Below are 21,168 nucleotides of genomic sequence, written 5' to 3'. Positions count from 1 at the left end.
GTCATTAGTAAGCCACAAGGGAAAGCCATCTGAAGCCGTTTGGAGTTCGTCAACGTTTCTCACAGTGAATGAAATTGTTACGAGAGTTGAAAAGATATTAGAAGAAGGTAGAAAGCTGAAAGACTTGTGTAAACAACCGCCATTGTAAAGAGTGTTCGTTCTCTCTATCTTTAAGTAACTAAGTTCAATAAAGAAGAGATTGAGAAAACTGGAGAATCCAAGAAATGATATGAGATGTTGTGCTTCAATTCGTCTGACTTTATAGCTCGAATTCACTTAAGACTGTATTGCAGGAGACAAAAACGTCTCTATCAAAACCATGGTTTTTTTTAAGGATACAAACGTTTATGACACTGCAACTGGTCATTTCCTTCCATAGTTTCTTGAATTATCTAGCTACTTAGCTAGTATAGGTAATAGGTCCAGGAATATTTAAAATGGTTAGCTGCATAAACAACAACACTGCAAATGACTAAAGAACAATGCAGGTTTAAGTGCATGCAATACGTAGTTCCATAAGGTGTCTAATGGTTTTAATTTTTCAACGAAGAGACAAAAGTCAGGACAATAATTGATACTCAGATTATCCTTTCCATATATCATAAAAAGTAAAAACAAATAAATATATTTTACTTATGTTTTGCTTATATTTTGAATGTTTTTTCTTTATTAATTTACTTTTCTATAAAAAAAAATAATTAGATGTTAGGTACCCTTATTGGAATATAAAGATAAATATTGCAAGTGATTGTGATTTGTAAAAATAACATTCTTGACTTGTCTAAATTTTGAAAATATAGTTAAATCAAAGAAATGTTGGTATATATATATATATTTGAAATGATGTATATATATTATATATAAAACAAATTATTCATGGTTTAGTTAAGAGCCTAAAAAGTTTGGATTTAAATCCGAGGATGTTAATTGGTAAATTCTATAAAAATTGTAAAAATACAAAATTAAAGGTGTCCGTTTAACCTGATCGGGAGTGGAGGAAATCAGATTTGCTTGAGCTACTACGAGAAAATACAAAGCCAAGAGCTGAGTTTTCTTAATCGCCATTGCTGAATATTTTGAAGGTCTCTTCTCTCTCTCTCTCTACTCAGTGTTAAAATGAAGACTTCTGACCTTTTTAAGTGGGAAAATTAAGAGAAAATTAATCACAAACTTCATCGATATACTTTATAGGAACTGTATTACCATATTTATCTGCATTTGGAACGTCTATACATCTATGTGCATGCATGCACGAATAAGGAATACCTGCATAATACCAACATTATACCAACGTCTCTACATCTTTTTTCTTTTTTGGTCAACAAGGATAATACCAACCTGCTCTTGTAACTTGCATAATCATGGTCATGGATATAACTGTTAAATAATAAATATAAGTATAATGAAGTGCATCTATAAATAAATATTAGTATAATGCCTCACGTCGATCGTGAAATTCATAAAACCATCTTTAGTGGTGGTTGCTTCTTCAAATTCTTTTAATAAAAATTAATAAAAAAATACAAAAAAGAGAGAAAATGAAGGAATGTTGCTGAAGTTACCCATGATAGCAACGCTTCTCTTATATTTTAAACACCTGTCAGTTTTTAATTAGTTAATATTAAAATATTAATTTTTTGTTTTTGTTGAGTAACGGTGAATCTGTTATCTGCTAATGATGCTCTAAGAACGATGTTGGACCATCTCCACTAGAAAAACACATCTAAGTTATTCAAAATTAAATTAATATTAAATTAATCAAAGCAACCTACTAACAAAGTAACAATTTTAAACAAAATCATCTTTCCACTAGATAATCCCTACCAAAGTTGCTCAATAATTAAAATAATAATTTTTTAAACAATTGTTTATTAATTATTAAATTTCAATAATCTAAAAGGATAAAACAATTATTTCAATGACTTATATTACATTAAAAAGAAAACAAAAATATTTTACATAATTCAGAAATATTAAACATAAATATTTTCCATGATTATTCTATATCAAAAACATTTTGAAATATATTTTGGATAGTGTGGTAACTCTTAAATTGTCCTGGATGTTTCAGGTAAATATGATGCAGAAAAGATGATAGGCTGATCGTGATAAACAAGTACTCCCCATTTTTCTTAGGTTCTGAAAAAACTGGAAACTGGAAAACATCAGATAACTTGCTTTGCAGAACCATATGTGAGACCATTTTTTTTTTTTTGGAATATCGTATGTGAGACCATTACCTTCAGCGTAAGATCTATCATTGGAAGTTCTGGAGCTCTCTTCAGACAGGTACAGAAAAAACAGAGTTGTTAACAAGATTACCCAACGCAATCAACATCCCGAACCTAATCGAAGTGTGAGCCATGTCTTCATCCACACCCAAAGCTCTTTAACACATACGAAGGCTCCAAACTCGCACTAGTACAAGCACTTCCACTAGACACTGCAACTTCCTTCAACCCCATCAACAGACTCTCTCCTTCAACGTACGTAAGCAAAAGACAAATTCAGATTCCCTGAATATCGACTTTCCATTGAACCATTCACCACTACACCATCAAGCTTTTCTCTAATCCCGTTGAGCAACCTCTCCTGCAGCCCCTTAATTGTCTGCTTTGTGTGTTTGCGTTTGCCTCTCTTGTTCCCATCTAAGAGCAGACAAATAATGAGAAAGAAGCCTTGCACAGACTGTGAAAATGGTCTATTATCTTCACTCCTTTTGACCTGCGAATAGAGGAAAGTTCCAAGAATTGCAATGGTAGCATCAAGGGCATTAACAGGTTTAAACAGGGTTTTAGAAGATCATGATGCTAGAGGCCGACAGTGCTTGAGATCCGCTTCATTGTGTTTCCAACGCTTAATGTCAACGAAATCTGGTCTAAGGATATGTATGAGACTTGATTATAAAAGTGGTAGAACACACTGTGCCACTATCCACCTGAATTCAAACATTTCGAATCAAATACATGAAGGACATGGCGATTTTAGACATACGAACTGTCACTACTATATGTCCGTCCAATCGTATGTGTCACTGCCACCTGAACAACCGAAATCATCATCACACAGTTCCATCAGTAACTTCCACGCTTAATCTAGAAAACGTTGAATCTATACAAAAGTCAGCTTCAAGATTTCCAGAATTTAACAGATTCATTTCACTCTTTAAGCTTTCTCTCAAAGAACTAATCAGACGTATTCATCTAGCAACAACACTATAAATGAAAGCTTAATACTTTGACCGGGAACCGAGTTTCCAGAACTAACCCTTCTAGGTCCTCTGCTCTCAGTATCTTGGTGAATCAAAGTATCAAACTTCCCTGTGAAAACAGCTCTTTCAACTTACTCAATGATAAGACTATATATAATTCATCCCACTCATTGACTTCATCCCTTTCTTAAGCTCCAACACTAAAAACATCACTCCTCCGCTGCTGCGCCGCCAAAGTGAAATTGGACAAACTCTGAACAGACAAAAGAGGCTTTAGAGGGAAAGGATTAGGCTTTTGGAAGTTTCCGATGATGGGTAAGGGTAAAAATTGAAGCTTTGCCGGAACTGTTCGTCTTACGCCGGCGATTGCGGTTAAGGAAGGTGAAACCGGTTTAATCGAAGAAATCATCGGTTTTTCTTTAATTGTGTAACTCAGTTATAAGTTTGGTGATATGTCATATGTTTTTTTAGATTTTTTTTTTTTTTGGTTCAAATCAAATGTTTTTTAGATTTGACGAGACATAAAGTAGAAATTTGTGCTTTAGTTAAAATTTTAAAGTTTTGGTTCACTACACAACTTTTTTTTCCTTTTCTTCTTAATCCTTTTTCGAGCAAAAACACGTTTGTGGAAATCTAAAAGCTGAAAAATTCGTTTTCAAAACGTAGCCATGATTGATGATCTTTCCGTCTATAACACCACATCCGTTGAAAATAAATAAATTGTATATTGTCGACGGCAAAAAGAAAATATAAAGATATATAAATGTAAATTATACTTTATAAATGTAAATTTGGAACAGACGGAAGTAAATTCTGGATCATGGATTCATGGTCATGGATAAAGACTTCAATGATTGAAGTTCAATCATACATAAAATACAAAAAGGATCTTAGAAAACTAAAGAAACAACTTTTTTGTAAAGGATTAATAAATTTGTGCCATAATTTCATCATTATTTGTAGAAAAATCTCAACAGTAGTATCTATAAATGTTCTTGATAAGTGTTAAACGTAGATGTAAATTAACACGTAAAAATTTAACGGTCCATCTTTTTGAAGCGTTTGAATATAAAATTGTAGTTACATATCGTTTGTTCATTATACCACTTCTTAATGATAAGAAATAATGAGGGAGCTGAGCTATTTAAGGTAGCTAGCTAGTTCATCTATAGTGATGGTTATATCATATTGCACCTATACGGCTATATATACGATTTCTGGAAGAGTTGATGAGTGTAATACGGAATCTTGTTGAGTCAACAATTAGGAAAAGATATGCCTCGTTGGATGAGAGTGTCAAGATCTTTGTCGCCACGGCCACTACAATTCACGATCACCTTGGCTCCATCACGTAGAGTAGGAATGAGTTTGTCAAGGAACGCGAGCGCATGAGACGTTTCCAGTGCCGGTATTATTCCCTCCAATCTACTCAATCGCATGCACGCTGAATTCGACAATATATATATGATTAAGCGTTAATCTCTGTAATTATAATTCTTGATTAATTAGTAGCAAAGTAAACTAACTATATATATAATATACAGGTAGGGGGAGGTACCTTGAATGGCTTCTTGGTCTGTTGCTGTGTAGAACTCAGCTCTTCCGGTCTGTTTCAGGAAGCTAATTTCTGGTCCAACTCCAGGATACTCTAACCTACGACCAAATGTGAGGCTTTATTACGTCAGTATCACGTCGTCGCTTATGACTAAACCGAGACGATTAACTTAGAGATTGTCTGAAATCATTTTTTTTTTTTAAAAACAGGTAACCAAATTTGTCGAGATTATAATTCTCACACTTACCCTACTCCTACGGAGTGTGGTTTGAGTATCTGTCCTTGATCATCTTGCAATAAATAGCTCATGGAACCATGGTACACACCAACATGGCCAACGGCCAAAGTAGCTGAATGTTTCCCAGAATCCAGACCGAGCCCTGCGGCCTCGACACCGACTAACCGCACATCCTCGTCTCCAACAAACTCATGGAACAAACCCAATGCATTTGCGCCACTTCCAACACAAGCCACTAATACATCAGGTTTACCACCCCATAGTTGATGAGCTTGCCTTCTTGTCTCTTTCCCAATCACGGATTGAAACTCACGTACCATTATCGGGCATGGGTGCGGTCCTACGACCGTGCCCAATAAGAAGTATGTGGAATCTAGGTTCTCGACCCAATGCCGAATCGCCTCTGAACTTGCATCTTTGAATGTACCCTTTACTGATTTCACCTATTAAGATCATGATCAGTATGTAAAACAATTTTTATGATCTGTACATGCATGGATTTTTTTTTTCTACATATATCTAAAGTAAAAACTCATCTATATAGAAATCAAATTAAATTTTGTGGTGAATTTTTTTGTATTGTTGTTACATTATATAATAAAGTATCTATTATACATGGAAGTGGTCCTTTACTTTTAGTCTTTCTACATCCGTAACTTTTAAAATTGACCAAAATGTTCAAACACAAAATGACAAACATATGTGAAAAACTTTATGTTCTATATATGTATTTTATTTTACTTTTTTTTTGTTTTTTTTTTTGTCAAATATGTATTTTATTTTACTAGATAACAAAATTTTTGCTGCAAAATGGATCCGGTTAAGTTCGGTTATACTGTATAAAATAGTATTGGCAAGTTACCTGAGCACCAAGCTGTTTCATGGAAAGTACATTAAAGAATTGTTTCTCCATATCAGTAGCTCCCATGTAAACAGTACACTCCAAGGAGAGCTTTGCACATGCAGCAGCTGTGGCGACTCCATGTTGTCCGGCTCCTGTGGCAGCCACCACATGGCTGCAACCAAGCCGCCGGGCAATCATGGCCTGAGCAAGAGCGTTATTGATTTTGTGAGACCCACAGTGGCTAAGATCTTCCCGTTTCAGGTAAATCTCAGGCCCAACTCCGATGGTTCGACCTATGTTCTTGTAGTGTTCGGTTAGACGTCCGGCGAAGTAGAGAGGCGTTTCTCTTCCTACGTAGTCTCTTAACGCTGTGGTAAGCTCCTCCTAATTGTAATCGTAATTAAAAATAAAAACACACATATTAAATATATATATATATATATATATCAATAATCATTTTTTAATTTTAAAAAGCTCTCTCTCTCAATCTAGCTTATGTATTATCTTCAATTTCAAATGTGTGTTATTACTTCTTTAGTTCTTTTTGTTATAAGAAAAGAAGAATATGCGTCAGTCCGTACGCTTTTTGGAATATCCATTTTTTTTGGACCGTACTAATTACTAATTCGTGTCTCCTATGATAATATGGTCGGTTGTATTTGTAACCTAAAAAAATCAAAAAAAAGAAAAAAAAAATCCCTATTCATTTTATTTTTACCCGTAGGTCAATCCCCTCTTATAGATATGTTTATATGAAAAAAGCCAACCTGAAATTCTTGATCGCTCAAAAGACAATTAAATTCGTCTTCGAGATCTTTCAGGCTAGAGATCAATGTCTCCGGTACAAACTTCCCACCGAACCTCCCGAATTTACCGTCAACGTCGCCACAAAGAAACTGGCTCTTATCGGTTTTTGTTGGGACAGAATCCGACGATGGACAAGTTTCACGGCTGAGTAGACTGCTTTCACGGTGGTGACGTTTTGTCGAAACTCCGCAAACAACCGAGTATATCATACGGTGGTTTCTTGCCGGAATCCTAGGAAGTAGCTGCCCTCGAACCTGGATTTTAGTGGACGACATATTTCTCCTTTTGTATCTTTTTCGGAACACTGATAATTAATTATTTGAGATTTTTTCTTTCGGAACGAGTATGTGTTGATGTGTCTTTTTATATACTCTGAACGAGTATGGTTTGTTTTTTACTGCGCAATCATTTGAGTTTATACATGTTTACCACATTGTTGGATTTGTTCGGTTGTCCTCTTGATTTTTTAAATATATATATATATCATTATTGACAACAAAATGACGATATAATGCATGTTAGTTAGTTTGTTTGTTAGTTAAAGATCCATATTCGGTTTAATTCCATGGAAATTAAAATTACGTCTCACTTTCATTTATTTAACTAGAGAAAGATTTGATCCGTATTTTATCTAAGATTCTCACTTATTATAGAAGTGAGTTAATAAATCTTGGATCATTCTGAAAATTTGGTACGGGCGGGGTAAAATGTTCGGACTTTAAGCTCAGGTGACTAAATTACGTGGCTTATTAGACAAAATACTTTCACATGGAATAATCAATCAAACTCAGGCTCTGAATAATGAATCTACCCTCTTGGCCTTGGAAACATTACCACCGCGCCACCACAAATGAGTTGAAAATATATGTATATAGGGTTTTTTTTTCTTCTTCTGTTAAAACTTAATATGATTAAAAAAGCTATACAAATTTTTTCCTTGAAGAAATATTATGCTAAGTTTCATAAAAGTCTAGTTCCAAAATCAACAAGGAATATTGAATGGATTAACATATTGACATCTGATTCTTAGTGAATCTAAAATATGAGATCTACCAAACAATGTCATAATACATGGAAGAATTATGAACGTTAATTATTAAATGCACTGCTTCATGAGCTTTCGTTATGCTTGAGGATAAGGTTATTCGTGTTTCTTTTTGCACCTTTAAATTGTGCTTGTACTATGCTGACATATGAAATCACATTTATTAAGAAGTAACATAATTAATATGTAAATAAACTCTCATATATTTCTGATTAATTCAGGCATTAAACATAGGCAGATGCAAGATTATAGCGTACAGGTTCGATGTCCTCCATCCTTTGTTATTAATCACCAGTAACTCACTCGAGCTTCTATAAAATCAGCGTTTAAAAAAAAAAAATCAGCGTTATTTCCTTTAAAACTGTAAATTACGAAACAGTAAACTATTCTTCATTCTTTTTCTTTGTAAAGTCTCATCCATTTAGAAGTCTTTATAAGAGCTGGTCAATAACGTCCTACTAATATACAAACTCCGTATTTTTGACAATAAAAAGCGTATGATACTCGTTATGTGACCGACCATGAAGGAGAGTCCCGTCCCACCCATATAAAGTCTTGTACTAGAAGGAAATATTTAGCTTGGTTATACCAGCTGCCTTGAAGGTTGTCAAAACGTTTTCCTATTAATCTAAGTTTCGTATTCTAAACCACACAATAAGAGAAATATCTATCTCTATATCTCTATATGGTCTGGATAGGGATAATTAATCAGTATCTCACATTTTCTTCTCCTCTTTTTTCGTTACGTCAAATTCATGGCCACTATATATATATATCACCGCAGATGTCAGCTCTATTGCTCTATCCAACCCCACAGATCCACAAAATTCCCCTTTTTTTTTATATATGTCGAATATGACCAATTTGGCATCTTCAAATTACATCACATGGCCTGGTCTGCATGTTTCTTTATGGTCATGACTCATGACTACCTCCCCTCTACCACATATTACATATGTGACCCCTTTCTAGAAATCAATATTCAAATATTCAAGTCTGTTTGTTATGTATAAGGAAACTTCCCGTCGTTCGATTTTTTAAATGGTTAATGACATTAAATTTGGTGGAAGCTTTAAGTATATATATGTACGTTTACCAAGCACACTACACGGACAAAATGTTAGAGAAAACTTAAAGTCTAGTACTCTAGTTAAGCACACCATTGCACGGAAACCTAAAGAGCCTAAACCAAGACAACGACTACAAGGAAATAATATTAACACGTAACCATGATTAATATGTTGTCATTTTTTTTTTACTTTATTTTTTAATTTAAGAAAAATGTTTTCTCCAGCAGAAACGTTCCATCAGTTTCGATTATCTTTGTCTCTCACTTGTTTAACATCACTAATTATGTTCTCTTCATTTATTTCTTAGACGTGAATTAAATAAACTTTACTAATCATGGACTTTGCATGTATATGTATTGACTCATGGGTTTTACTATCTGATTACCCATGGCTTAAGTTGCTTAAATCCTACCACAAAATCAGTGGATATATGGGCTTTCATGAATGTGTATTTGTTCATTTGACCCAAAAAAAACTGACATTTGACCTTCTTATTAAATTTACCTTTTTCTATTTGAATTTATCAGCGCTTGTGTAATTCTTTTCACTTTTGTCATTCAATAAAATGCAGGTATAGGTTATATTAGGTAGTAGAAGAAAACCATATAATCAAACTAAAAAGAGTATACTGTATAAACAAAAATCCAAATTAATTGAATTCAAAAATCGTAACGGCGTATTGCGGTTAAGACTTAAGAGGGTTAATGAAACTTAAGGCCCATGAAAATGGCATAAAAGTAAATAAGATAGAGAAGTTGGCTGATCCAGTTCAAACATAAGCCCCATCTGCGTAGGCCTAACACACTCAGACCCACTCTTTAATAACTCAGATCGTGTCAGAGATTCCGGTTTAGAATGAAGAAAACATCGGTTCTTAATTTACAGCAACTTTTCTGGCTATACTGGTGTGACTAATTTACAGTTGTTGACAACAACTTTTCTCTAAGTAAATTTTTGTTTTTTGACATTCGGTTCCATATCCTCTTGCATGAATACATTTATATATAGTATCTTTTTTTTTTTGGTGGTAATAATTATCTTAAAATAGTTAATTAGATAACTAAAAATAAAATTAATAAAAATCTAATCGACTAAAACACAACGTAGGTTTAGTAAAAAGGGACATTAAAAAACGAGAAACCTGCATTTCGATGAATTTTGTAAACTCAGTTATCAGTTTTAATTAATTATATATTTAACTCTTTTTCATATAAATATATATGGAAAATCAAACTATCGACATAGAACCAAAAAAAAAATCTCCATTCATTTTTTCAAATCTGCAGCAAAACTTACAAATTTTTTTAACATTTAGCGATGAATTCACGATGAGTAGGACTGTAATCATCATAAAATAATGCCATAACATGGAGTTTATCGTATTTTGCTATAGTACGGTTTAATTTAACTTGAGTTCTAGACGTAACTCAAAGTTAACCTATATATGTTGTCAAATGTCAATCATAATTTAATAAAATTGTTTTAAAATATATCTGAGTTCGAGTTATGTTTGAGTTATAGTTGATTTACAAATTGAATTATATTTTCTATAAAATTGTTATAAACAAAATTAAAATAACATGAGTTAATTAAGATGTCTTAAATTATATTAAGGGATAACTAAATAAAACAGAAATATATATATAGTGTTGGACCAACAAACACTAGCTGGAGTTTACATGCGTGTTCTTGATTGGTTAGTAAGTATTTATATATAAATTTTTTTGAGACATTTAGCAAATAAATCCTAGAGTTACAACCTATTTACAAGCATACCATTAGCATTAATTATTAATTTATTTTTATTTAATTAATTAATATTTTGATTTTTGAAAACAAGATTTCCTATCCTAATAAAATTTCCAAAACCATCGGAACCACTCCCTTTAACATTAAGTATTAAGTTTATAATTAATATAATTAATATTAAGTTTTCAATTTTACAAAACAATATTTTCTCCATACAGACATTTTCTAAACAATCGGCCTAATCAATAAACAACAATATTTTTAAAACCGGACCGGAAGGTGAACCGGAAGTCTTTCGGATTGAACCACATGTCAGTTAGTTTATTGATTTGTTTACATTTTTTGAATATAACATCTACTTTTCTATGAATATATGAACAAAACATACATAGTTAATTATTACTGTTCGATATAATATTCCTACTTTTAGTACACGTAGGAATTTTATACTACTAACAAAATACTTTCTAATTTCTATACTAACTAATATATCTATATTTATAAGTTTGTGCATTTATAAAAAAATATAAATTAAACATTAGTTATATATATATAGTTAATCTATAAAACAAATTACATTTCTTTTTATAAAAAAATAGCCTTACGTACCGGGTGAATATCTAGTTTTGACTATTTTCCAATCATTAGAGCATCTACATTGGGAAATTTTCTAAGAAATTTTCTAAAAAAATAAATTTTTGTTCCGATGGAACCTTTTCAGATAATAATAATTCGATCCAAGCCTCCGGGCGTCCACTGCTGAATCCAGATCCATCGAATTTGTCACGTGTGATACATGCGCTTACAATAATAGACACAAATGAGATATCATATATAGCCATATAAGACAACATCAAGTTTGTCAAGTCGTTGTCAAATTAATTCACTAGATTTTGATCGTCGCATCGCATGATCAGTAGCACATCTATCAACGCCTTCTTTATTCATACTCTCAAAGAAGAAAAAAACAAAGAGAAGAGAGTTAAAGTTTTGTAATAGCCTCGGTTGGAAACCGCATACATGGTTACCGCGATGCCAATATTCACGCTTAATTGCGACATTAAAGAGAATCCTCCTGAGCTGTTACAGTTTTGAATTATACGTGTCAGTTGCGGCATCAAAAGGAGACTTTGATTGCGTTAACTGGTTCAAGTCTTGTAGTAAAAGTTACAAAATAAAAAACGTGGAACAAGATTGATAGGTTACAGAAGGTCCACTTATCCAAACTCAAGTTCAAGCCGGCCCGACTCGTGTGTGTACGGTTTTAAATATGGGTAGATTTTTCACAATTTTCAATGGAACAAAATTCTTTAGTTATATCTATGTTTTCCAAACAAAAACCAACCAAAAGTGTTAATGAAATCGTTTTTTTCTTTCTTTTTTCCTTGTTTTGGTTGTCTAATAAGATAAGAAAGAGTGAATAAGACTCGTTATGTTATTATTGGATATAAATGTCAGTTTCTAAAAAATAGAAACAAGGACTAATTTTCAAATTCAATTTAAATACAGTATAGGTTAGTTTGATAAATAATGTCATCAAATAACTTAATCAGATTCATGAGAATACTCTCAAAAGTTTTGGTCCCATAAATCTTATATGGATTTCAGGATTTGTGTGATGAAGTCTGAGTATGATTAGTTATTTCAAATAGAAATATTAGGTAGTGTTATAGACTAATAGTTATTCATATTACGATATGCCTCGTCACGGAATTTATTATTAAACATTAACCTAACAACTTCATGAAACAGAGCATGTCGTTGGTTAAGTCCATACAAAACAGAGAACGACATCAAACTAACATAACGCAACACAGAGTACAAAGAACACATAACATTAAATCAAAGCCACTCTTGGTAAGTAACTCCAGTGGGCTTCAACCATAATCCTCCTTGAATAAGCTTGGCCACAGTAAACTGTTCGGCCTCCTTCGAGTCTCTAATAACTTTAAATCCCTTCCACTTCACTCTCTTACTCGTATCCGCTCCAGGACCACTATTCGCATACTCTCCGTAATACAATGTCGAGAGCGCAAATTCGCCATCCCAAGGGAACCAGCCGGCCGGGTCGATGTGGTTGTCAATGAAAGTCTGCATGATCACTGTTCTTGAGTACAACTTCCAGGGCCGTCCAAGGAACGTCTTCACAGATCCTTTTACAGGAGCAAGATCAGAGCTAGCGGTTATTTTACATCTTTGGATGGAAATGGCTGTGTTCTGGTTCTGATCCTCCCTTCCTTGAGCTGTAACCATGTTCTTTTGACCAGCTCCAGGCTTTCGGGCAACGATGTCGCAGTTCTGGAACACCACCGCGGAATTTCCGAAGATGAAGTCTACGGTACCAGTTATGAAGCTGTCGCGGTAGAATTGTCGTAGTGTGTGCGTGTAGAGTGTGTCTTGGTACGCATCTATGCGGCAACGATTTATGACAGTTTGATCAGCGCTCACTCGGAGAGCCACAGCCTGGTGCTTTGCTGGCCCGGCAGTGTTTTGGATCCATAAGTCTTGCGCCATAAACCCGTCTCCATTGGCAGCTATATGTTTTAAACGGATCTTGTAAGTTATTCGGATACAAAATTGTAATTTGAAAAGAAACGTTTTGAAGTTAATTTTACTACCATGAGTCCATGACTTAAGAGTTGGTTATAATATATAAGACAAATTATTATAATATATAAGAGTTGGTTTTTAATAGGAGAGGTTTATATTTTGAAAGACACAAATAAAAGAAAAATATGATATTACCAATAGTGGCTGATCTGAAGGTGGTGGATCCATCAACAACGTTCAAACTACCGGTTATGATCGTAGCGTCTTTGCCATCGCCAACAAGCATTAAGTTCTTCTTTTTCTTCCCTATGTCTATAGTTTCCTTGTAAACTCCTTTCTTCACGTATATAACATATCTTGAATTGCTATTCTCTGGTGCTGCCGCCACTGCCTCATTTACTGTTTTGAACTTTCCGCTGCCGTCTTTTGCCACCACCACGTTCGCGTTCACTTTAATTGTCTAATAGAGGGACAAAGTTTTAGAATTTGATTCAACGTTGGATTAGGTAAAACCGTCAAAGTAAACAAGCGAATATATCCAAAACATGTAGTTGGCCATATTTTTTTTTTTTTTTTGATAATCCAGATATCCAAAGCCCAGTGGGCCCTGACTAGCCCACTAGCCCGAAGGCTTGGCGTGCGTCCCAAAGGCGGCAAGAGTAGTTCCTGGAGGCCGCATAGCCCAATGTTAAATTTTTCTGCGGTGGCCACTTAAGGTGTTTGCAGCCGTGGGGATTCGAACCCGGGAATATTGGGAATCTCACCCTCAGCCCGAAATCCATCCTACCACTAACCCACCTATGAGTGGTTGTAGTTGGCCATATTAATTGTAGTAGTTGGTAAGATATGAAGTTGGTTTTGACTACCTTGGGATCAGATTCTAACAGCTCCCTGTCGAGAGCAGTTAGCCACGACGGGAAGTGATCGAAAAGAACCGTCTTGAGATCGTCTCTAGCAGGCAAGACGGACACAAAGATGGCTAGAGCCACTCTAGCCCTAGAAACCAAGTCTTCGAGTTGTGGCTTGACTTTTGGTTCATTAGTAGTGTCTAAACACGTCATGTAGTTTGTAAGCACACTGCTCAACCAAGTATGAACGTTTGAGTACGACTCGAAATTAAGGTTTCCTCCTCGGAGTTGCTCCATCGAATTCACCATCCGATCCTTTGATACATCCATCATCTCCTCGCAGTCAGCCAGAACTGCCTCGTCTCTCACACCGTTCGAACGGGTTCTAGTCTCTTTCACCATGTTCATCGTCCTCTCAAGCCGCCACACCGAGTTCTTCAAGAACACGTGCAATAGGTCAAGACGGTTGAGTTTTGAGAGCGACAACGTCGTGAATTCGGACAAGAGAACTTGGCATGACTCTTGGTCGTGAGCTCCATGGCAAATCTGGCTCGGGGTTAATACGGAATCATCATTGGTGGTGTTAGTGTAGATTAGTTGGGCTGCAAAGAAAGCTGCAGAGCCAAGAATGGCTGCAAAGGAGAGGACAAGGCATAGATTCTTGTGCTTAAGAGACTTTGGTTTGGAAAGAAGTGGTTCGTTTGAATTAGACATTGGTCTTTAGTTTAGTGGTAAAAGGATTTGTTTGTGTTGGCCTTTACACTAGGCGAATCATGCCATTATATAGAAAACGCTAGTGAGTGGAGTACATGATGAAGTGTTATGATTTCCTTTTCTTTGCACATGGTTTTCACTAGCAGTGTACCAAATACACTATAAACTAAACTAAAACTTTATGCTTATCTTATTTTTTATATTAAAGATGAAAAGTGTTACTCCCACTAGCTAGACATATTAATTTGTTTTGCCAAGTTGTCGAATTTGATAGTAGAAAAAAAAAAGGAAGGCACTCCAATAAACAAATTAGCATGATAATCGTATTTATATTTATCTTATATTTAATTTATTAGAAAAACGGAAAGAAAAATTTGTTCAAGAACATCTAAACCAAAATAACGTGTGTAAAAATTTTACATTGACAAAAAATGTAATAACTATAAATTACCAAAATTATTGACGTATAAGAAAGAGAAAATTTGAAGTTCCCCATCAATCTATTCAAATTCCACAACAAAACTCACCGGTACAAAAAGAGAAAACAAAATTAGTCATGAATTAAAACAGCATAAAAACAATTTTTCAATCAAAAGTCCGCAGGTAATGATACTCTTGTCAAACTATCTTTCAGCCATAATTGACTTTAAATTATGAATTCAACTATGAACTGGTTGTATTGTTACATAATGGATCGTATAAGTATTGGCAACAAAACATTAACGCAAAAGATGTATTGTTTGACGCTAATTAGAATAATTAGTTCCATCCTAAAAATTGAAAAAATTACAAGTGGTATCAGTCATCATATATTATGCTATAATACACCCACCTACTCTGCTTTATTATATCATTGTAAAATTTTCCTTAGTATATGCCCCCCTAAAAAAAAGTAATTGTTCTTTATGTATTAAAAACTCAAAATAAAGTTTAAAGCAGATTAATTTTAATCATTTCCAAATGTACTACAGTATGTTAAAAGTGTTAAGGAGGCATGCAGTGGATCGGAGCTGTGGCACGATATACATGTGGTGGTTACCTGGAGCGGAAACCAAAACGCAATTATACTCCTCTGTTTCATATGAAGTGTCATTCTAGGCTGTAAATTTTGTTTCAAAATAAGTGTCATTTTGTATTTCCAATATAGTTGTTTGGTAAATTTTTCAATTTTATCCCTGCTAATTTAATGTATTGACCAATAGAAAAAATTGTATAATATATTAATAAGGGGAAAAATAGAAAATTTAATGATTTTCCTAATATGTGTGAAAACTCTTAAAATGACACTTAATATGAAACAAAGGAAGTACTTCTTATCTAGCTTTTTGTTTTTTCGTCTGCTTAAAAAAAACAACGTTAGTTTTTTCAACGTTAGAGAGATTTGGGGGAAGACAACGATGAATGACTGGTACACACATATGGGTTTGGTACCAATTCAACGTACAGTAAAACCTCTATAAATTAATACTCTATAAATTAATAAACACTATAAATTAATAAAATTTGCTAGTCCTAAGTCGGGCCAGTGTAAAAAATAACAAAATTCGATAAAATAATAAGATAATAATTTTTCTAAAATCCTAATGTAAAATATGGTCCCAATAATATCATAAATTAATAATCATGAAAATTTACATATATATATATATATGTGCTGATATAATAATGTATGTTTTTCCTACAGCTCATATCTATAAAACAATTGTTATGTTTTATTTTCAAACTGTAATGATATAAAATGTTTTGTAACATGTCATAAAGATAGCTACATTTTATAAAAAACTTTCAATTTCTAGATAACCATCATTTACATTTTGATAGTTTGATTGACTATTAAAATATAACAATTGATATTATTATTCATAAATTTGAATTTATGTATGACATGTGTATAAGTGACTTTATCTATTGTATTTGTAATTTATTATTAATAATATTTTCTAAATATTACAAATTCAATTCCAATACCATATAATTTAAAACATCTGAAAGTCTATGTTAAAATTGTCTCAATTCATAATTTAAAAAAATTAAAATATTAAAAATATATCTACAAATTAATAATTATTAATTTACACTATAAAACAATAATTATTAATTTATAGATAAATTAATATCACTATAAATTAATAAAATATTTTGGTCCCAACATTATTAATTTATAGAGGTTTTACTGTGCACTATTATTTCTTTTTTGACATCACTGAACATAAACTATTATTTCTTTTTTGACATCACTCAACGTACACTATTTTAATCGTATATTTTTCTATTTCTTAATAAAAATGATAGTATTATTTTACTGTCGGTCCAAAATGATATTTATAGATGAGATTATCAATTTTTCATTTTTTTAACTTCATCTATTAAATCAACATTTAAAGCAGATTATGTTACATTTTTTTTTTCCTGCTTTTCTGTAATAAAAGATTAAAAGTGGTAGAGAAAAGTCAAAAAGATCTACTATAGCTGTGACTGGGAGTGGTAGCACGGTAAAAACATGTGGTCTTGGGGTAGATGGACTTGGAGTCGGCACAGAAACCAACCCAGTAGTAGTAGTACTACATGTTATGTATATCCTCTCCTGACCTATTCACGGATTAAAACTTAAACAATGACTGAAATTCGTGTGCGGACAAAGATGACTGACTGATACCCACATGAGCGTTTTCAATCCAAAAATGTTACTACAAATTTCAATACAATATATAATGCTGGTAAGATAATACTAATTAATATTTCATAAAACGCCCAAACTAACTAAAAAAGTTTATAAAAGATGAAAAACAAATTTTTGTTCGACGACATTTGTTGCGTTTTTAACAAGTACCCAACTACATGTTAACACATCACTTGTTATGCTTTTCAACATTTAAACACTATTTTGAATTGTTTGATCCTTTTTTATTCTATTCTTTTATTCTATTTTAATTATTTTTCCTCGTTTATTTTTAATTTATTTTCCAGTGATTGTTTAAGATATAACTCTTTATCTGCAAGTGTAGATTAATTAAAATTTTCTTGTCTTCGACTTTTGTGATTGTCCAGCCACTAGGGTCAGTTTCATATATTCAATTTCCAAAAGGATAAGTCCCACTAAAGTAAGAAAGATAATACAAATTCTAGATGCACTCTTCTCTATTTAGTTGAAAAAGTCTTATGGTAAAAACATTACTTTTATCAAATATCGATCCAAAACGTTTCTTGCAACGAAGAAAGAATCTCTGCTTTTATTTAATTTTAATTAATGTGTTAGATTACGAAGTTGTGTTCTCTAAAAACACCAATTTTTTTTTTCTTTGGGAGAGACTGGAATAATGCATATATCATACGAACGATGAAACCGGAATTTACAATCTAATCATGTAAAGGAAAAGGAACTATATAGCGTTAAACAATCACTAGAAAGTATAATTTATGCGATGACCATATCGACTCCTTGATCCGTGGCTGAAAGTCCAGTGCCTCGACCTTGAAGCTGGACACAACCTTTTTGACATGCATTGTCGCAAATCTCTTGTGTGGCTTCGGTTACTTTCATGCATATTGGCATACATTCTCTGTGGCATAGCGGAATTACTTTCTTACCTAGTAGTGCTTCTTGTCCTACCACAATCTTCGTCAACGTCAATACCGTAATTATCATTAAACTCAGGCTTGCTAAGTTTCTGTTTCGACTCTTCATTTTTTTTAGTTCGTGAGAAGATTTGATCAGGGAAAAGAGCTAGAGAGAGAAATGGTTTCTTGGGAGAGAATGAAATGATTTTGAGTAGAAGGGGATGGTCAAGATTCAAACGATAGACATGGCCTCATATGTGTCCGATTTTTGCGTTGATTTTTTACTATTCTAAACACGAATAGAGATATATATTTACTATTTTTAAATAACAACTGAGGCGACAAGATTATATGAGAACAAATATTCTTATTCTGCTTTATTTTTTTTAGTGGATCATGTCATGTGTATATCCTTAATTAGTCCACTTATTCTTATAGCATGGATTTGTCCAATCTACAATTACCGAATGTTTTTAGATAAACTTGAAAACTTGCTTAGATATATGAAAATAACACAGAAAAAAACAAAAATCAATATGTATTTTACTTACTAGATAAAATGAAATACTATTGATTTTCATTAATTATTTGAGTACTTATTGATTACAAGCATTGAGGATAATAAGTTCAACCATAGTTGAGCCGAAACATCTCATTTTGAACGAAGAAACTTCCTTGTAGAACTGGAATCAAGTGAAACGTCTGCAGTTAATAAATATGTCAGTCAGCTAAAAAAATCCAACAAAGAAAAATACCTATAGCCTCATACATATTTAGTAACAAGACTAAAAATTGAAGATTATAAAGATGCCCTAATGGCTGGTCCGAGATTAACCGATGGGAAACTAGTGTCGGTTCCTTATTAGCACAAGTTAAAAACATTGAAATAGCCATTGTTTTATCCAAGTTAAGCCTTTTGTTTTAACCAAATGAGACCTTGTATTATCAATCAGATCACAAATAGAGAAGAGAAAGACCTGACTAAACCTAAGAGGATGATCCTCCCCATGTAATTGGAGGCTTCCACTCACAAATACGATTATTCCGCCACATCCACCGGCTATTGAAGACGGCTGAGAATCAACGGTGCTGATCGAATGACGACATTGATCGAACGGGAGTTGCTTAAGCTTATTGGAGATGTTTTCCACGCGTAGATCTTTTGGCCTTCAAAAGTGAGCAACGAAGTGGGATTGTAGAGAGTTGATAGAGAAGATCGATCGTTGTCAAAGAGATGGTAGTAGTGTAGCACAAAAGCACTTGCCACTTCTTCTTCCATTCCTTTATTTGTCTCTGCCATTGTCAAAATTTACCCAAAGAAAACTGAACATCAAGTGAATATTTTCTTAGCAAAACTAAAAAGGTCTATATAAACATGAGTTATCTAAAGGAGTTAACTTCTAGGGTGCGGGAAAAGATGCTTAATTTGCAAACAAAGGTAAAAGAAAAGAACAAAGAGTCTTTAACTTTAACAAGATTTCTTCTAGGTCAAGTATTGCATATATAAAATATTTTCTCAACTTTTCTCAAAACCTTCACACATTTAGGAAGCAATCTTTCTTTGGTGGAGTACGTACTCTTCTCAATAGACACAGAAGCAAGTCCTTTGGTATGTATAAGTCCTTAAAATCAATCATTCAACACAAACAATGGTGGATCCTAAACTTCTAAACTCGGGTATGTATGTTCTCTCACTCAGATGAATCAATTACTCAATTAGTTTATACTAAACTAGTTTATGATAAGTCAAAACCATGATTACTCAATTTCAAGAAACTTGAGAAACCTAAAATCAAATTACCTTACGTGAAGATCAATCAACGCCGCCAACTCGATGGCCAATAAGGGTAAATTTCATATTCAGTCTTCCAATTATCCAAGTAAACAACCTGCCTCACGGCCCAAAACGATATGACCAGAGACAAAAGCATAGTCATCCTTTGCTCGTTAAGGTTCTTAACACGAACAAGCATATGAGTAACAAACGCCAAAAGCAACCCAACCACAGTGTACAAGAACCCTACAGTGTACCCTTCCACTCCAAGCTGCATCTCTGATCCTTCCATAAAGAAAACAAACTTACTCTCATCTTCATAATCTTTAACATACAATGGCATTTCCCTGATAATGTTAAACATCGTCCCGGAAACGCTAAAGAAGTAGACGAGAACCGCACCGGTTAACCAGATTCTCCGGTCGTGGAGAAGTGTTTCTCCTTTTAGAATCTTCTTGACAAGAACCGGAGCCGAGATTATGATCAACGCAACGATGATTCCGATTTGCGTCTTTGTCAGAAGCGGTGGTCGTTGGATTGGACCAACGGTGAGTTTTGTTAACCGTTCGACGAACTCTGTCATCGATTCTGCTAACCCGGCGAAATCTCCACCGTCCATTTGATCAGATTCTGTTAAGTTCTCCGTCGTGGGGCTAACGAAGGAAATGTGCGGTAACGTCTCGACGTCAAAGAGGTGGAACGAAGCTTCGGAGTGAGTTGACTCGATCTCGCAGAAGAAGAGCTTTGTTCCGTTATTAGATCCATTGTTGTTGGAGATGAAAGTGGAGGAGACGAGTCCGAACTCGCGGCGGAGCTTTTGAAGACGGAGCTGGCTATTGCTGTGGAGATCGACGGAGTCGAAGAAGATGATGAGTGAGTAAGGTCTCGGTGTGGGTACGGAGGTTAAGAATTTGGAAACGTCGTCGTCGTAGAGATGGATCACACCTGAATCGGGGGATGATGATCGGAGCGAGACGAGCTCGTTGATGAGATCTGAGTCCGAAGCCGAATCAGCTAGGGCAGATAGTAACGGAAGCAAGAAGAAGAGGACAATGATACGATGTGAGAGATTCGTCTGAACGACCATCTTGGAATCGCCGCAATATACTGGAGAAGTGAAGAACTGTTCAAAATCAATGTTTTTATAGGTTCGAGATTGGTGTTAGACCTTCTTCACAAGCTAGAGGGTTTGGTTGGAATTGATG

At 34.0% G+C, this 21,168-nt stretch overlaps 3 protein-coding genes, 1 long non-coding RNA gene and 2 pseudogenes across 6 annotated transcripts; all 6 read right to left on the bottom strand.

Moving 5' to 3' along the window:
* Positions 1-1,894: 1,894 nt before the first annotated feature.
* On the bottom strand, positions 1,895-3,621 carry LOC147923329 (uncharacterized). The gene is made up of 3 exons (XR_015586268.1): positions 3,268-3,621; positions 2,241-3,041; positions 1,895-2,148 (listed from the first exon to the last, which is right to left on the bottom strand). It is a non-coding gene; the product is annotated as an uncharacterized LOC147923329 (long non-coding RNA).
* Positions 3,622-4,247: 626 nt separating this feature from the next.
* LOC104755411 (tryptophan synthase beta chain 1) lies at positions 4,248-7,137 on the bottom strand. Its single transcript, XM_010477786.2, has 5 exons — positions 6,616-7,137; positions 5,867-6,232; positions 5,014-5,447; positions 4,770-4,864; positions 4,248-4,655 (listed from the first exon to the last, which is right to left on the bottom strand). The coding sequence occupies exons 1-5, from the start codon at positions 6,928-6,930 to the stop codon at positions 4,468-4,470; spliced, it is 1,398 nt and encodes a 465-aa protein (XP_010476088.1). The 5' UTR covers positions 6,931-7,137; the 3' UTR covers positions 4,248-4,467.
* A 5,080-nt stretch (positions 7,138-12,217) lies between these two features.
* Positions 12,218-14,835, bottom strand: LOC104755410 (pectinesterase/pectinesterase inhibitor 18). The gene is made up of 3 exons (XM_010477785.3): positions 13,936-14,835; positions 13,265-13,529; positions 12,218-13,053 (listed from the first exon to the last, which is right to left on the bottom strand). The coding sequence occupies exons 1-3, from the start codon at positions 14,629-14,631 to the stop codon at positions 12,362-12,364; spliced, it is 1,653 nt and encodes a 550-aa protein (XP_010476087.2). The 5' UTR covers positions 14,632-14,835; the 3' UTR covers positions 12,218-12,361.
* A 3,079-nt stretch (positions 14,836-17,914) lies between these two features.
* On the bottom strand, positions 17,915-18,673 carry LOC104755408 (uncharacterized). The gene has a single exon (XM_010477784.2). The coding sequence runs from the start codon at positions 18,314-18,316 to the stop codon at positions 18,047-18,049; it is 270 nt and encodes an 89-aa protein (XP_010476086.1). The 5' UTR covers positions 18,317-18,673; the 3' UTR covers positions 17,915-18,046.
* Positions 18,674-18,744: 71 nt separating this feature from the next.
* Positions 18,745-19,825, bottom strand: LOC104755406 (nuclear transport factor 2B-like; annotated as a pseudogene). The gene is made up of 2 exons (XR_015585888.1): positions 19,167-19,825; positions 18,745-18,891 (listed from the first exon to the last, which is right to left on the bottom strand). The product of XR_015585888.1 is annotated as a nuclear transport factor 2B-like (transcript).
* LOC104755407 (putative dolichyl-diphosphooligosaccharide--protein glycosyltransferase subunit 3A pseudogene) lies at positions 19,067-21,081 on the bottom strand (annotated as a pseudogene). The gene is made up of 2 exons (XR_015585887.1): positions 19,991-21,081; positions 19,067-19,482 (listed from the first exon to the last, which is right to left on the bottom strand). The product of XR_015585887.1 is annotated as a putative dolichyl-diphosphooligosaccharide--protein glycosyltransferase subunit 3A pseudogene (transcript).
* Between the last annotated feature and the right edge of the window lie 87 nt (positions 21,082-21,168).

The sequence above is a fragment of the Camelina sativa genome, chromosome 17, assembly GCF_030686135.1.
Source record: "Camelina sativa cultivar CO46 ecotype springtype chromosome 17, ASM3068613v1".
In the NCBI taxonomy this organism is placed as follows: domain Eukaryota; kingdom Viridiplantae; phylum Streptophyta; class Magnoliopsida; order Brassicales; family Brassicaceae; genus Camelina; species Camelina sativa.
This window is presented reverse-complemented; position numbering and strand designations above follow the sequence as displayed.